Genomic DNA, 16,085 nt, shown 5'->3' with positions numbered 1-16,085 from the left:
CCAAGCCCTGGAAACTCTGAGTGGTACCATATGTAGAAAAAGGGTCTTTGCAGGTGTGATTAAGTCAAGGATCTCAAGATGGGGGCAGTATCCTGACGATCCGCGTGGGCCCTCCATGTAATCATTAAGTGTCCTTAGGGAGGAAGGCGGGGGGGCGTTTGACTACGGACAGGGGGAGGAAAGCAGGGTCAGCTTTGCTGCTGGTTTTGCAGGTGGAGGAGGTTGCCAAGAACAGAGGGATGCTGGGAGTGCCGCTCTAACTACTGGAAAAGCCAAGGCCACCCTGCTCCCTAGAGTCTCCGGAGGAAGCACTGGCCTGCTCACACCTTAATTTTGGCCCCTTAGGACTCACTTTCAATTTCGGACCTCCAGTGCTATAGGAGAATACATTCCTATTGTTTTAAGCTACTAAGCTGACGCTAATTTGTTACAGTGACCACAAGAAGAGAATGCAGGAGACTATGTCACTTGCCTATGATGGCCTGTAGGCCTAGAGTCAGGATTTGGACCCAAACAATCTGGCTCTAGGGCCAACGCGCGCATAATGATCACCCTGAGTGTTGCCGCTCTGGGGAGACAAGAACCCGGAGCTAGGAGCCCCCAGCCTCTTTCCATCCTGTTCTCCACTGGTCCTCATGGCCATGCCTCCCTCTGGCTTCAGGGGGTCGAGCTGACCTGGGGAGAAGAGGGGGTCCAGAGGAGAAAGAATCTGTACAAAGAGGAAAGTTCTCCCCGTCTCTAGCCCCTTGCAGCTCAAATTCCACCGCTGAGTTGCCACGTAAGAAATCATCATTGCAATTCAAGAGCTAGTGTTGCTAATGTATAAAGAGCTCTGGTTAAGGGTTGAAGGTGTCTTCCCCCACCTCTCCAAACCCCACCCCTCCATAAAAAAAAAAAAAAAGGATATGTTGAAATCCTATTTTCTAGTACTCAGAATGTGACCTTGTTTGGAAAGAGGGCTGTTGCTGATATCAGTGGTTAAGAGGATGTCACCGTGGGGTAGGGTGGGCCCCTAATCCAATATGTCTGGCGTCTTCATAGGAAGATGATCATGTAGGAGGTGCCTGGGTGGCTCAGTCGGTTAAGTGTCTGACGTCAGTCAAATGTCTGATGTCAGTTAAGTGTCTGCCTTCGGCTCAGGTCGTGATCCCGGGGTCCTGGGATCAAGCCCCGCGTTGGGCTCCCTGCTCAGCGGGGAGTCTGCTTCTCCCTCTGCCTCTGCTGTTCCCCCACCCCCTGCTCATGCTCTCTCTCTTGCTCTCTCCCTCTCTCCCTCTCAAATAAATACATAAATAAAATCTTAAAAAAATAAATTATTAAAAAAAAAAGAAGATGGCCATGTGAAGACAGAGACACGGGGAGAAGGCCTTGGGATAGTGGGAGCCCAGACGGGTTAGGGAGCTGTAAGCCAAAGACGGCCAGCAAAACCACTAGAAGCGGTCAAGAGGCAGGAAAGACTCCCCCACGGGTTTCAGAGACAGCAGTTCTGCCAACACCTTGGTTTTGGATTTCTAGCCTCCAGACAGCACGTTCCTGTGGTTCTAAGCCACCGGCGTCTGTGGCGCTTTGTAGCCACGGGAAACTAACACAGTTCCTGTGAATCAACAGAAACATCAGCACAAGACAAAAGAGGAAACATGAATGACTCTTATAAAAGCAACACATATCACGCCTCAAGGTTCTGGGGGTTGGCGGGGCCTACTTGGTCTCGGATGTCCGCCCTAGTAGGTCCTTGCCCAGCCTGGCCGGGAGACCCGAAGCCTCCCTCCATGTGGTCCTCCCCGCTGCAGGAGGCAAGCTCATCCCCACAGTGGTGGCAGAGGGGTCCCAGCAGCAAGGCGGGGACAGCGGAAGCTGCAAATCCTCCCGCTCCGAGACTCCCAACTCATGCAACATTGCTTCTGCCACCTTCTCTGATCAAAGCGAGTTCCAAGCCTGGCTCAGAGTGGAGGAGAGGGGAACAGACCCCATCTCTTGATGGCGCGAGCTACGCAGAGTTCATGGCCCTTGGCGTCCTGCCACGCCCCTTTCCCCTACAGGCTGGCAAAAAGACAACAGCTGGGTGACACCCACCCAGAGTCGGTGAATCTGTATGGAAGCAGACATTCCTTTACGCAGCCGGTGGGAGTGCGAGCTGGTACCGTCCCAGGAAGGGTGATTCTGCAGTTGCTCTCAAAAATGACAAACGTAGAAAAGCCTTTTGACATAGTAAAACCACTTGGGGGAAATTGGCACACGTCTCAAGCGATACTGGCACAAAGTTCTTCATTGTGACACTGTTTGTAACATCCAGCGATGGGAAAATACAGAACCGCACAAAGGTGCATTTACCCACTGCGGCAGGAAAAAAAAAAGAGGAAACTGTAACTCAGGTTGCATTATTTTCAAGTGGAGATTTTAGGGGAAGAACAGTGTTTTACTGTTTGGGCCTTTGAGGGAAGTGCGTAGGCCCATGGGCCTGTATGTGCGTGACATAACCCCTCCCATGGCCCCTCACCTCCAGGTTTCAAATTAAGGGCAAGGACACGTCCTTTGCCTGCCTCCCGACCCTTCCTCCCACACTTCACCTCGTGTTTGTGTGGCTCCCAGCCTGTTTGCCCAGCCTGAGTTATCAGCTGACCTTTGAGGAAATAGGTTTCTAGTCAACAAAGCACCAAGAGCCGCTCCCTCCTCCCTGACTCCAGACTCCACACTGGGGGATTGACTTACTCCCTCTTCTTCCCACTTCTCCTGGACCAAAGGGCTCTGGATCCACCTGGGAAGGCGGTGGGCCTCCTCCCTAAACTTCTCCCTGCCAGAGCACCCCACAGGAAAAGCCACCCCCTTAGGCACAAGCTCCTTGATTGTACCTGCGGATCGAGGGCCCCCCCCCTGGAGTCTGGAAAGCCCAGACAGGCCTGTGACCGACCTTGGACGGGTCCTTTCTCTTGTTTGGGATCTCTCCTCTGAGCCAAGGGGAGAGGCCAGCCCCAGCCTTGCCCGGCACCCTGCCGAAGGATGGTGACATATATCAACTCATTTAATCCTCACGGTGGACCTCTGACACAGGTCCTCCTACTTTCCTTGTTGGACAAATGAGGACACTGACATGACTTGCCCAAGGCCAACGAGCTTGAAGTGGGCAGAACTGGGACTTGAACCCAGGCCATCTGGCTCCAAAGTGCTCATCCTCTTCTGGATGGGCATGTGCTTGCCTTAAAGCCTGAGCATCACTAGCATGAATCCTCCCAAAACTCACTACACAGCCACCATGTATCCAGCAACGTCCATGCCAGTTCAGTGGATGGACGCACTGAGGACCAAAATAAGGGAAGGGATATCCCCAGAGTTATACCTCAAAGGAGAGGTAGGTGGGGAGTCAAAGCAGTGAGGAGGTGACTCTGACAGAGATCAAGCTCTGGGGTCCCTCGTGGGGTGCTTGAGAGCCACCTTATTCCCATTGAACGGATGTGCAAATCAAGGCTGCCCAGTCCGAGGCAGGGGCAGGAGGGAAATGCAGACCTCCTCTGGCTGGGGCAGGCCATTTTCCAGGTAAGGGAAGGGGGCTGTCTTCCCTCTTCCTTCTAGGTGAAGCCCCACACAGTCAGGTCTGAGAGGCCTGGGTTCAAATCCTGATTATGCCAATGTCCTCACTTGGTGGCTTTGGAGTCGGGCCTTCATGACTCCGAGACTTGGTTTCCTTTCCTATACGATGGGGAGAAATTCAGGGCTCATTTCAACTGTACCAGCTGTTAAAATACTGAAATACTTCCAGATCTGGTTGGTAAAAATCTGCTATCCCAAGACCTTGAGTGCCCCCTCCCCCTCCCCGTGGCCTATCTGGGTCCCCCTGGGGCACCTCCATGTTCCAGCAACTCAAAGTTAAACACCGGTTCACCGGAGACCACCAGGCTACTGCTCCAGCCGTTGTGCAGAGCTGTTACTGCCACGTAGCCTGGCCTGTCTCGACGGACAGCAAGTATTTGGAATACTGTCTCCCTCCCGGGATGAAGGGTAATGGCTTGTAGGACTATTATAAGGATTCAGTGGGTTAACATCTCTCTGGAATGACCGGGTGCTTGTTAATAATAGCAATAACAATACCAGCATGCCCATCTGTCTTTCTTTGGCCTCAAGAGTAGCTCAGGCTTCTCCCACATGCCTCTCGGGCCTCAGTTTCCCCATCCCCATGCTCCCTAAGCTCCTGTCCCCGGCCAAGTTGTCCCAGGGGCCGGGATGGCAGGTGGGGCCCCTATCTCCCTAGGCTGTTTGCTCTCTCTCTTTTCCGGGGCTGCTACCCTGGCCAAAGCCCTTGAATAAAAGGCCAGGTCACCTGTGTCCTGCTTCCTCCCCTCTAGCCTGGATCATGCTCCAGCTCCTCACTGCTCTGGCGCTCTTGGGAGCGCTGGCCACCCCAGCAGGTAGGTGCATTGTGTGTGGTCCCCGAGAGCAAGAATGAGAGCAAGAGCCAGTACGAGCAAGAGAGGCAGTCCAGGTTCACATAGGTGAATCCAGCTTCAGGGTCTGAGGCCTGAAGGGGTCCCAGTCCCTTCTCCCTCGGCTGGCTTTTTGTCTAGCAGAGGCAGCCGGACTGTGCTTGAGGCCATAGTTCTGGAGCCAGGCTGCCAGGGTTCAAATCTTGGCTCTGCCCCTTCTTTGTTGTGTGACCTCTAGCAAGTCACGGAATGTCGCTGTGCTTCCGTTTTCCCATCTGTGAAATGAGGGTGATGATGATCCTGCCTCAAAGAGCTGTTGGGGAGGGAAAAAAAAGAGCTGTTGGGGGCATCCATGGAGTTAACATGTTTGAAGAGCTTTTTAAGAGCTTAGAACAGTATCAGGCCATACGTAGCCCTGTCCTAAGGGGCTCTTATGGAGAGCTGAGAGCAGTTACTGTTCCTTACTTTGCCTACCTGTCTCCCCGTTGGTTCTAGTTCTGCCCCTAAGTTCTAGGACTTAGCCAGGATTTCACTGCGTGATCTTGAGGGAGACTCTGAGCCCACCTGCTTTCCGTTTCCTCGTGTAGTCATCTATAAGCGGCGGGTGTATGAATGAGGCTCGCTGGTTTCCAACCGTGCTTCTTCGAGCCTCACGGTTTCTTGGAAGAGCCCCAGGTGCCCGGACAGACACAGATGCCCCCAGCCTACCTAGCCCAAGAAGGGACATTCCACTTTTTTTTTTTAAGATTTTATTTATTTATTTGACAGAGAGAGACACAGCGAGAGAGGGAACACAAGCAGGGGGAGTGGGGGATGGGAGGGAGAGAAGCAGGCTTCCTGCTGAGCGAGGAGCCCGATGGAGGGCTTGATCCCAGGACCCTGGGACCATGACCTGAGCCGAAGGCAAGACACTTAAGGACTGAGCCACCCAGGTGCCCTGGGACATTCCACTTTTATATGTTCAACTCCGGGCTTGCGAGGGAGATGTTTGAAGAAAATGTTCCCCGGGAGAACTGGTAGGTGAGCTGGAGATCACCCGAGGCTCCAGCTCAGAGATGCTGATCCCTGCCTCCCAACTTTGTGCGCATCGGAAACACCGGTCACACACCTCTTGGAAAAGGTCCCTTGATCTCCCAACAGTCCTCCCCCATCCCAGCCCTTAGTCCTTGAATAAAAGGCCAGTCCGAGGCAGGGGCAGGAGGGAAATGCAGACCTCCTCTGGCTGGGGCAGGCCATTTTCCCGGTAAGGGAAGGGGGCTGTCTTCCCTGAATCCTGGGTGTGTACACACGCCTGTGTTTTTCTTCTTAAATTGCAGGCTCTGATCACGCCTCTCTCCCCACAGGGACCTCCAAGACGTGTCCAGCCTGCTCTCTGCAGGGAAACTGCACCGAGATAACCTGTCCTCCGGCCAAGGAAGCCTGCTTGTTTAGCCAGATGCAGCTGGGTCGGGGACTGGACGGGGGCTGGGTGGGGGACCGACAAAGTGGGTGGGCAGGGGTTGCGGGGGGAGGCATGGAAGAACCACCCTGGGGCTGGAGGTTGCAAGCTTTGCCTCATAACTCAGCTCCGGGCCACTGGGGTGGGGGTGGGGCTGCAGGGGGCTTCCATGCCAGCTGAGACCCCAGACGGACCTCTGGGGACTGCTACAGACAAGACTGTGGTCCGGGGCGGGGGACGGGGTGGCGAAGAGTCTCTAATATCTCCTCCTCAACCTCGATCCCCAGAGCATGGGACTGTCATCAAGAACGGGTCGTGTGTCGCCCCTGGGGAATGCCGAGAAGGTGTCTATGCCCTGACCTATGGCCCCCACTCGAGTCTCTGGGTCAGTATGGCCTGTTGTGAGAATAACTGCAAAGGGGCCACCCGACAAGGTTTGTTGGCAGGACTTGGGGGGCACACCCCCAGGGAGGGTCTTGTGGGAACTTGGCCTTGATTTCCAGCTCTGCCTGGCTGACCGGGGCAAGGAGAACCTCAGTATACTCATCTGGAAAATGGGTGTGAAATCAGCTTTGCAGGGGTTGCCTTCCAGCACAAGGCTGGCCCTTAGCAGGCCCTGGAGAAATTGTGGTTGCACTCACTGAGTTACTGGGGGGCTGGAGAGAAGCCCCAAGGTTTTATTTCTCCTTAGGAGAGGAGCTCCCCTGAGGGCTAGCCAAGCAGAGCAAGAAATGTAGGGGTGGCAGCAGGCCCAGTCTAGGGTGAGGCCAGCGAGGCCCTAGGGTGCAAAATTTAAGGAGGCATTCACTTTCAGGCGCTGACTCTGCACTTGCATGACCTTGGGAGGGAGCGCCTCCTCCCTGGCCTTACTCCAGACCTGGCTCGGAGCAGTGATAAAGATCACCTTTTGTTGCTTGGTTATTTTTCCAAAGAAGGAATTTGTATTTGGCAGGTGTAGCAACAGGGGGAGATCTGAGACAGCTTCACACTCGGGGCTACCAGCCATCCTTTCAACCACCTGGGATTTCCCTCCTCCTAAAAATTGTGCCGCTCACCAAATAAAACAGCCAGTTCCAAGCTGAGAGTTTGGCATGCTGTACGGTATATAAAATGCCGGGTATGATTATAACTGCGTTAGACAAAATTCTTATGTGTAAAGAAAGATCAAAGGGACTACCTCGGAATACTTTGAGTAATGGCTTTTGGTGGACAATCTACAGCAGCGTCACCCGGTAGAAATGCAATGTGAGCCATATACGTAATGAAAGCTTTTCTAGTAGCCATGTTAAACAGTACAAAGGAGCAGGGGAAATTAATTTTAATAATGTATTTTACTTAAGGTAACATATCTAAAATATTCTTTTGACATGTATATAATCAATATAAAATTATTAATGAGATATTTTGATTGTTTCAAACTAAGCCTCTGAAATCTAGGGTGTATTTTATGCTCACGGCACATTTCAAAGGGAACCTACCGTTTCTTTCTTTCTTTTCTTTTCTTTTTTTTTATTTTTTAAGATTTTATTTATTTGAGAGAGTGAGAGAGAGAGAACACAAGCAGGGGGAGGGGCATAGGCAGAGGGAGAGAGAGTTTCAAGTAGACTCTGCTCTGAGTGCAGAGACTGTTGCAGGGCTCAATCCCACGACTCCAAGATCATGACCTGAGCTGAAATCAAGAGTCAGACTTTTCTGTTTGCCAATATTGCTGTATAAACCCGCATGAAAATGATTGGTGGCTTAGTTTTGCCTCACGAAAAATATGCTTAAGCAGTTGTCTCTTAAATGTTTCAGATCTCTAAGAAAGCTCTGGAATCGATCAGGTGGTGGAGAGCCCAGAGGCCACAGCCCTGCTCTTTGGCAGAACACCACAATATCTTAAAACCTAAAATAACAAGATCACTTTTTCAACGCTTTTGGAATTCAGTGTGTTCAAGGGAGGGCTTTTGTCAGTGAGGTCAGGGCTGTGTCTCCAGAACAGGGCCTGGCACACAGTAGGTGCTCAAGAAATGTTTGTGGAAGGAACAAAAGAGCCCATAGGATTCAGCCAGAAGGTTTGTTTAGGACAAATGACCAGTGTGGGGCAGCCGCACCTTTGACTCTGTTTGCTGCTCCTCAGAATATGTCTTCAGGGGTTGGAAGGAGGTGGCTGAGACCACGCTGGTCCCACTTCAGAGGAAAATGCTCTGGATTGTGGGGGGGGGTGGCGGTGAGAACAGAGGGCTTGGGGGAGGGGTGTTCTCAGCCTTCATCCCACCCTGACCACACCCACTCCCTCCAGAGGGGGCGCCCGAAGCCCAGCTTAACGGAGTGAAATGTCACTACTGTTTCGGGGATAAGTCAGCCTTGTGTGACTCCCGCTTGGTCATGAACTGCACCGGTGATCAGACTGTGTGTCTCACCCTCAACGGGACATGGAATAGAGGTAAGGGTTCCTTCTCCTCCGGAGGTACCCGGATGGCAGGCCTCCCTCCCACCTGCATGAGTAAGTGTCGAGGTTCATTTGCACGTGCATTCTGGTTATCTATTGCTCTTTAGCAAATCACTCACAATGTAGCGGCTTAAAAGAATGGCCATCGTTTTATTGGCTCTCCTAGCTTCTGTGGGTTGGGAATTGTAGAAGAGCTCGGCTGGACGGTTCTGAGTCTCTCACGGGATCCCAGGCAGAGGGTGGCTGGAGCTAGAGCTGCAGGGCCCAGGGCAACGAGGGGCTTGCCAAGCATCTCACACATGTAGATGCCGGGTCTTTCCAATGTGGTTTCTCTGCTTTGGGTAGATTGGGCTTCCCCATGTGACAGGGAGAAGTCTGGGCTTCTGCACCTGGGAGACTGGATCCTCTGAAGGGTCTTCCTGCTACGAACAGTGGCATAAAGAGAAGGTGTGAGGTTGGGGGTGAGGGGGAACAGGTGGTGGGAGTAGTCTGTCTGGGGGGGGAGTATTTTATCACTGCTATTGTTTAGAAATGCTGTAATATGATGATAAAAAGAAGCAGACTAACATTTAGTCATTATTACTATTTCTTTTTTTAAAGTAAGCTCTATGCCCAACGTGGGGCTTGTACTCAGGACCTGAAGATCAAGAGTCCTATGCTCTACTGACTGAGCCAGCCAGGTGCCCCTAGTCAGTTTTATTATTGTTTTTAAATGTTCCACAGGGAGTACACCCCCTTAGAGCCTGCTCCCATTACTCTCCCCTGCGGTATGCCACTGTTTACAGATCAACATCAACCAAATATGAGCTCACCCTCAGAGCTCATGAAATGCACAAGGGAACAAATCACCATGAGTGAGAGCAGAAGCAACAAACAAGAGATGTAGACTCATGAGGAGCTCAGCTCTCGTAATTATCAGCTGCAGAACATAACTGTGTGTGACGTATTTGAAGGAATAAAATTAGAATCGCAAAAATGAGCAGGCATCAGGAGGTTGTAAGAAATGACCAGGCAGATTTGAAAATCAATCATATAGAACAATCAAGAGAGATGGGAACTTTCAGACAGAGAAAGCCTGAAAATCAAGATGGTAAGGCTCTGGCTCTGAGTCTCCCCCTGCAGCTTCCCCATGTTTCTGCAGGGGGTCCCCAAATCCTGAAGGGCTGTGCTACCCCGAATATCTGCCACCTGCAAGTGAACATGACCCTCGGCCTGGAAGCATCTGGATTTCATCTCACCAGCAAGCCTGAATGCGACTATGTGGCTACTCCCACCCCGCCAGGTGCACTGAACCCTGACTTCCTGAGATTCTACCTTCTCTGCCCTTCCCAGATCCCACATGCCCTTCCCAATCCTATGCATTTCCAGGGTCTCCCCTCCCCCTACCAATAATGGTCTCAGGAAGTGCAATTACCCGTATAAGAGCGCGTACACACAAACACACACACACGCACACACATACCACTTAACACACCTAGAAGCAGAAAATCCTGCTGGCACACACCCACACATCCACAGACATCTACATCTATATCCCAGCACCCAAAACACACCGACAGAGGAGTACACATTTCTAAACACAAGCACCCTGTCGTATAAAGGAGATTAGAGATACAAACTCTGTTTAAACAAGAAACCTCATGGTCTTTTTCTTTCTTTCCTTCACTTCCTTGCTTGTGAGAGAAGACAGATTTGCCCACAGTATTCTTTCGGCTTAACAAAGAACACGGACAGTAAGTTTTGTCTTCCGGAAAAGAGAGATGCTAATTGAGATTGTATTTACCAGGGCAACAGTTTTTTTAAGAGAGACAACTGAGCAGAATCGCAGACGTTTTGGAGGTGAGAAAGGCAATTTTCAAAGCTGGATAGAGCAGCATTCCCTCAGCTGCGGGGATGCGGAAGCCTCTTTTGTTAGAAACGGCACAGTGAAGACAGATCTGCAATGCAGAGGAGAATCCATTCTCCCTTTGGCTTCTTCAGATTACCAGCTGTTGGAGTTTTACTTTTGTTTTATTTTTATTTTAACTTTTTAAGATTTTATTTATTTATTGACAGAGAGGGAGACACAGCGAGAGAGGGAACACAAGTAGGGGGAGAGGGAGAGGGAGAAGCAGGCTTCCCGTGGAGCAGGGAGCCCAACATGGGACTCAATCCCAGGACCCTGGGATCATGACCTGAGCCGAAGGCAGATGCCTAACAACTGAGCCACCCACACACCCCAGAGTTTTACTTTTAAAAACTAAACAGTGGATTAAATTAATGATCACAGTGAAGGGGGGAAAAGAAAGGTGGATCCAGGAGCTCAAAATGTATGGTATGACAGGAGAAAGGGCAAAACAGGGTAACTAACAACCGGAAGACAGGACATGGAATGTTTGCATATATGGTCCCTACAGGCATGTAACACATCCGGGCAGGGACTCCTCTGTTGTTGGGTCCGTGCACATGGACAGGTGCAAGCACACAAACATAGAAAAGTACAAAATATACACAGACATGCTGAAACACTTTATCAACATCCGCAGAGACATTCACATCCGTACTCCAACATCTATATCCAAGCACCCTAAACCTTGCTGGGAACCCAGGCACAGCCAGACACAGAAACACGTTCAGACCCACAAAACCAGCCTTATATATGTCCACATAAACAGGTGCTCTGTTCGCACAGAGAGGCACCTAGACCCCTTCTCACAAAGGGGCCCACGGAGCTGCGCGCAAACACCCCCACCCTTCCGCAGAGAGTTCCAGAACACACAAGAGTTCAACAGTCAACAGTAATGTAGTTTGCATGCATAAGCACGCAGACCTATTTCCCTGTGTGCCTGCATGCTTGTGCATGCAAACTACATTATTGCAGACGTGCACACATGCAGCACATTCATACCCAAGTGCTCAGAAAGGAACACAGACACACACAGGTTGTTCTCCAGCTGGCTTATCTTCCTCTCTCCCCAGGTCCCCCTGCAGCTGCGACTCGGACCAAGGATAAGGTCACCACCTGTTTCACCTGCTCAAACATCAGTAATTGTGACACTGTCATTTGTCCAGCAGATAAGAACTACTGCCTCCAGACAGTGGGCACCCTGGGTGAGTGTCCCAGGCTTGGGTGCGGGAGGCAGAAATGGGGCCTGAGACACACCAAGACCTCTCCTTGCCGCCCACCCCCCATGTTTGCTGCGCTGACTCCAGCCATGGAGGCCAGAGGCTGGTTGCCGGGGAGCATGTGGGTTTAAGATCTGATGCCACATTGCTATCGTTATTTATGGCTGAAGAACAGATCAACTCAAGACGTAGAGGTCTAACTAGTCACAAAAGAACAGATACCATATGACTCCTCTTATAGGAGAGACCTAGGGTAGTCAATGTAAGAGAATGGTAGTTTTATGAAAAGTTCTGGAGATCTGTTGCCTAACAATGTAAATACAGTGAATGCCACTGAATGTACACTTAAAAATGCCTAAGAGGGTAAATTTTATATTGTGGTTTTTTTTTGTTACAATTAGAAAAAAACTTTGTGTCTTAAAACAACAATTTATTATTTCTCACTATTCTGTGGGTTGATGAGGCTCAGCTTAGGCAGGTCTTCTCCAAGGGGTGAGGTCCCCCATGTGGCTGCATTCAGCTGAGAACCTGGCGGGGCCTGGAACATTCAATGCAGCCTCTCACCTTGTGGGGTGTCTGTGCATGTGGTCTGTCATCATTCAGTAGCCTCGCTGAGCTTCCTTATAGTATGGTGGCTGGCTTGCAAGAAGGAAGAGGTAGAAACCGTGGGCTTCTTAAGAGAGAAGCCCAGAGCTGGCCCAGTGTCAGTCCTGCCTTGATGAGAGCAAGTCTCTCGATGAGAGCAAGTCACAAGGCCAGCTCAGATTTGAGGGGTGAAGAAATGGATCCCACCTCTTGCTATGGGAGTGGTAGGGTAAGATGCAGAAAAGCACTGGGGATGGGAGATCAGCTTGCAGCCATCTTGGTATCTAGGGCAACATTCTGGGCAAGGAGGCCTCTGTTGGTCTGTCCCATAAAGGGAACAACTAGACTCTTCTGTAAACAGGAAGAGGGGTTTGAACTGGAAACCAGCTCTTCTCTGTCTCCTTCTAGCAACATAAGGAGGGGTAGGAAGGATAGTGTACCAGGCCCGGAGGTGGGCATTTCTGGGATCCTTGAGAAGTTTCTGGCTAAGCCCGTGAGGTGCTCGTAGATAGGTCAGGAGACATCACAGGTACAGAGCCGTCCTGTTCATTGGAACCCTAGTGGGAGAAGGCAGAAGAAGGAAGGCTTTCTGCGCTCTGTGTCTTGGTGAAAAATGACAGGCTTTGACTGTATTGGAGGGCGGGGGGAGTCTTAAGCAAAGTGAATGGTGAATACCAACAATGACACCCAGAGGGATTTGGAGGGTTTCTAGTTAGGGGGTGGCTCATGATCGCCTTTCCTCACAAGCCTGCCCTCCCCATCTCTCCAGCCTTAGGGGAAGGTAACTCTGTTGTCTGGAGAAATGGTTCCTGCGTGACCTCCAAGGAGTGCAGATTCGGCCACTCCATCTCTGCCTTCACCTACAGCGTTGACTTTGGCTTCTGGATCAACTCCACCTGTTGCCAAGGAGACTGCCAAGAACTCACTCCTCACAGTACGCCGCTACCCGAAAGCAGTTGCGGGTGACCAAGGACGCATTGGGGTGACTTCGGAGGAGAGTTTGTCCTGAGTTGAGGAAGGCAGGCTGGCAGGAACATCCCCATTCCCCAGCCAGGCTGCCCGAAGGCACCCTGACCCCAGCTAAGTGGGAAATCCCAGGAAGGTCATCCCCCTGTGGAAGAGCCTGTGAGTGTACAGAGGGCCCTGGAGGTTCTGAGAGTCCTCCTCGCTGACTGTCACCCTCCCCTCTACAGAAGTTCTGCCAACCTCACACAGCCTGAGCGAGGTCCTGTGTCCTACGTGTCCTAGCGGCCAGCTGGAGCCCTGCAATTCCTCCTTCTATATGCAGTGTCCCAGTGGAGAGACGGAGTGTGTCCAGCTGGACCTGGTGCTTGTAGAAGGTAATATACGTGTGTGTGTGTGTATGCGTACGCGCGTGCCCGAGAACGAGCCTGAGCACGTTGGTTTTGGATTTGGGCATGCCTGAGTTGGGGGTCTCTGAGTCCATGAGACTTCTGGATGGGTACTGTCCAAAAAGAATAGAACGCAAGCCACATGTAGAATTTAAAGTTTCCGAGGAGCCACATTAAAAAGTAAAAAATAACATGAAATTAGTTTAATATTTTATTTAACCCAATATATCCAATAGTTGTAATTTCAACAGGCAATCAATATAAGAAATTATAAATGAGATATCTTACATTCATTTTTTTCCTACTAAGCCTTTGGAATCTGGTGTGGATTTTATACCACAGCCCATTTCAGTTCAGACCAGCCACATCCCTAGTGCTCGATAGTTGTATGTGGCTAGTGGCTACTGTATTGAAAATTCTAGAACAGGGGCACCTGAGCGGCTCAGTCAGTTAAGCGTCACACTCTTGCTTTCGGCTCAGGTCATGATCTGAGGGTTGTGGGATCGAGCCCCGTGTGGGGCTTTGCACTCAGCAGGGAGTCTGCTTGAGGATTCTCTTTCCCTCTCCCTCTGCCTCTCCCCCTGCTCGCACTCTCTCTCAAATAAATAAATCTTAAAAAAAAAAATTCTAGAACATAGTAAGTGCTGTGTATGGCATTTCAGTGAATCTAAGACCCTCATGGCTCTTCGAGGAACATACTCCAGTTCAGGGCAAACTGAGACAAATACAGACTGTGCTGTGGGGTGTTTTTTGTTGTTGTTGTTGTTGTTTTTGTTTTTGTTTTGTTTTTTAATGGAGAAGGTCAAAGATAAATAAAGGAGTGAACAGTTTAATAAATCCCATGTGCCTTTCCCCCAACCCCAGTAATTATCCACTCATGGCCAATCCGTTTCATCTCCACCCCCGCCCCACATTATTTTGAATGCAACCTCAGATATCAACCCTTGAACCCTAAGTATTTCCATATATTTCTTTAAAAGATAAGGACTTAAAATCAAGCCACAGTTGTGGTGAGGTGTTGTTCCTCCTTGGTAAAATAAGACAGGATCACTTTCATATCCCCCACCAAATCCTCAATAAACCGGTTACGTCTGTATATTAATATAAGAATGGATCACATCGGACCATCTTCCATCATATATAGCTCTGAGGAAGCATAGGAAGAAGTTGAGAGCACCAAGTCCGTTGGAGGGGTGTGTGTGAAATAGAGTGACCTTCCAGGGTCACAGTTATTAATACATTCAGTATTATGAATACTGAATACAAGTAAAAGAAAGCCTGCAACATACATATAGGGAATAGAGTAACAATGAAAGGCACAGTGGGACCAGGCTCCAGCTTGAGGATCCCAACCTTTTCCGGTGAGTTTTCCCGAAGGACGTGGGTCAGAGGGCCTCCCCAGCCTCCAGGGTTGGCCTGCTCCCACGCTTCCTGTTGGATGTGACAGTCTCGTCTTTTACGAAAACTCGGCGATGGTGACGCTAGCAGATCCCGAGGCTCTGTCCGACCTGGGGAGACAGGCAGCCCCGCGGGGCTGCAGGGAGTTGCGGGGAAATGGGCTTGGTCAGGGGCCCCCCCCCCGAAGCCCGGGCGCGGGGATGGGTGCTGGCCGGGCTGGCGCGCGGTGGCAGGTGCGTGTGCGCAGCGGCGACACCTGCCCGCGCGCGGCCTCACGCGCGTCCTCCCCGCGTCTCCGCAGGCGGTCAGAGCGTGAGTGTGAGCGGCTGCGGCTCCCGGGACCTGTGCGCTGCCCCCGCCGCCACCGGGGGGCTGCTGGAGCTGCCCGGCCACCGGCTGGCCCGCCGGCCCCACTGCAGCACCAGCCAGCGCGCCATCATGGACTCCAAGTGCCACTCGGGCGCGCCGCCCGTCCTCCGCCTCGCCCTGTCCGTGCTGCTGGTGGCCCTGGGCGCCGCCGCCCTCTCCTGAGCAGGCCCGCCTCGACAGCCCTTGCCCCGCAGCCACTCAACCCCGCTTGTGTCCCACCTCGCTAGATGGCGCCCTGGCTCCCCCCCTACTTCTGGCATCTCTAGGCCTGGAAGCTTCTGGTGAGAAAAGTCAGACACCAGGAGGGTGAGGCTCCTCCCTCAGACTAAGGGCTTCCACAAGGCTAGTCCTCTTTCTTAACACCAGGGTCCCAAGGGCTATACCTCCTCCCTCAGACTAGGCTGTACTTCTGCAGACTTCGGACTAGAGATGCCTCCATGGGCCCCAAAGACTAAGCCTCCTTTCTCACACTGGGGGGTCCCCAACACCAGGTTACTCCCTCTGACTAGGGCTGTGCCTCTTTTCCTGAACATTGGGAAGCAGCTCCTTCTGTCTCCCTCTTTAGGGTCTAGCAAAGCCTCGGGCGGCCAAGATGGGGTTTGAGGACCAAATGCACCCCCTTCCCAGGCTTTTAGAGCACCCCTTCCACCCCCACCACAGTCCCTCTTCTGTCTGGGCTCAGTCTCTCCACTGTCACCAAATGTGAATGAATCACATCCCACAATGCCAAGTGGTTTGGGTTTCCTTCATCGCATCGTAGCCTCAAACAGGGCCCTGATGTGGTCTGCTCTCTCCTGCGGGGATGCGGGCCCCGAGGGGACCCGCAGATGACGGTGTCTGGGAACCGGGGGTGGGGGGGCATAAGAGCAAATGCTCGGTCTGGAGTGAGTGTCATTTTTGAGCCAGCATTGGACCCAGAGGATTGAGCAGAGAGGTGAAGCTGGGGAACTCAACAGGAGGCGGGAAGCCAAGACCCATCTGCTTTCAGCTGA

At 51.7% G+C, this 16,085-nt stretch overlaps 1 protein-coding gene across 1 annotated transcript; it reads left to right on the top strand.

Moving 5' to 3' along the window:
* The first annotated feature begins 4,312 nt into the window (after positions 1–4,312).
* LOC141371416 (uncharacterized) lies at positions 4,313–15,809 on the top strand. The gene is made up of 9 exons (XM_073886547.1): positions 4,313–4,400; positions 5,759–5,860; positions 6,141–6,287; positions 8,135–8,278; positions 9,426–9,566; positions 11,243–11,374; positions 12,744–12,908; positions 13,168–13,314; positions 15,026–15,809. Exons 1-9 carry the CDS (start codon positions 4,346–4,348, stop codon positions 15,253–15,255), a joined length of 1,263 nt encoding a protein of 420 aa, XP_073742648.1. The 5' UTR covers positions 4,313–4,345; the 3' UTR covers positions 15,256–15,809.
* Positions 15,810–16,085: the final 276 nt, after the last annotated feature.

This window comes from Callorhinus ursinus, unplaced genomic scaffold (assembly GCF_003265705.2).
Source record: "Callorhinus ursinus isolate GAN/ISIS: 27379988/994484 unplaced genomic scaffold, GSC_fseal_2.0 scaffold71, whole genome shotgun sequence".
Classification (NCBI taxonomy): Eukaryota; Metazoa; Chordata; class Mammalia; order Carnivora; family Otariidae; genus Callorhinus; species Callorhinus ursinus.
The sequence above is the reverse complement of the archived record's forward strand: the minus strand, read 5'-3'. Positions and strand labels throughout refer to the sequence as shown.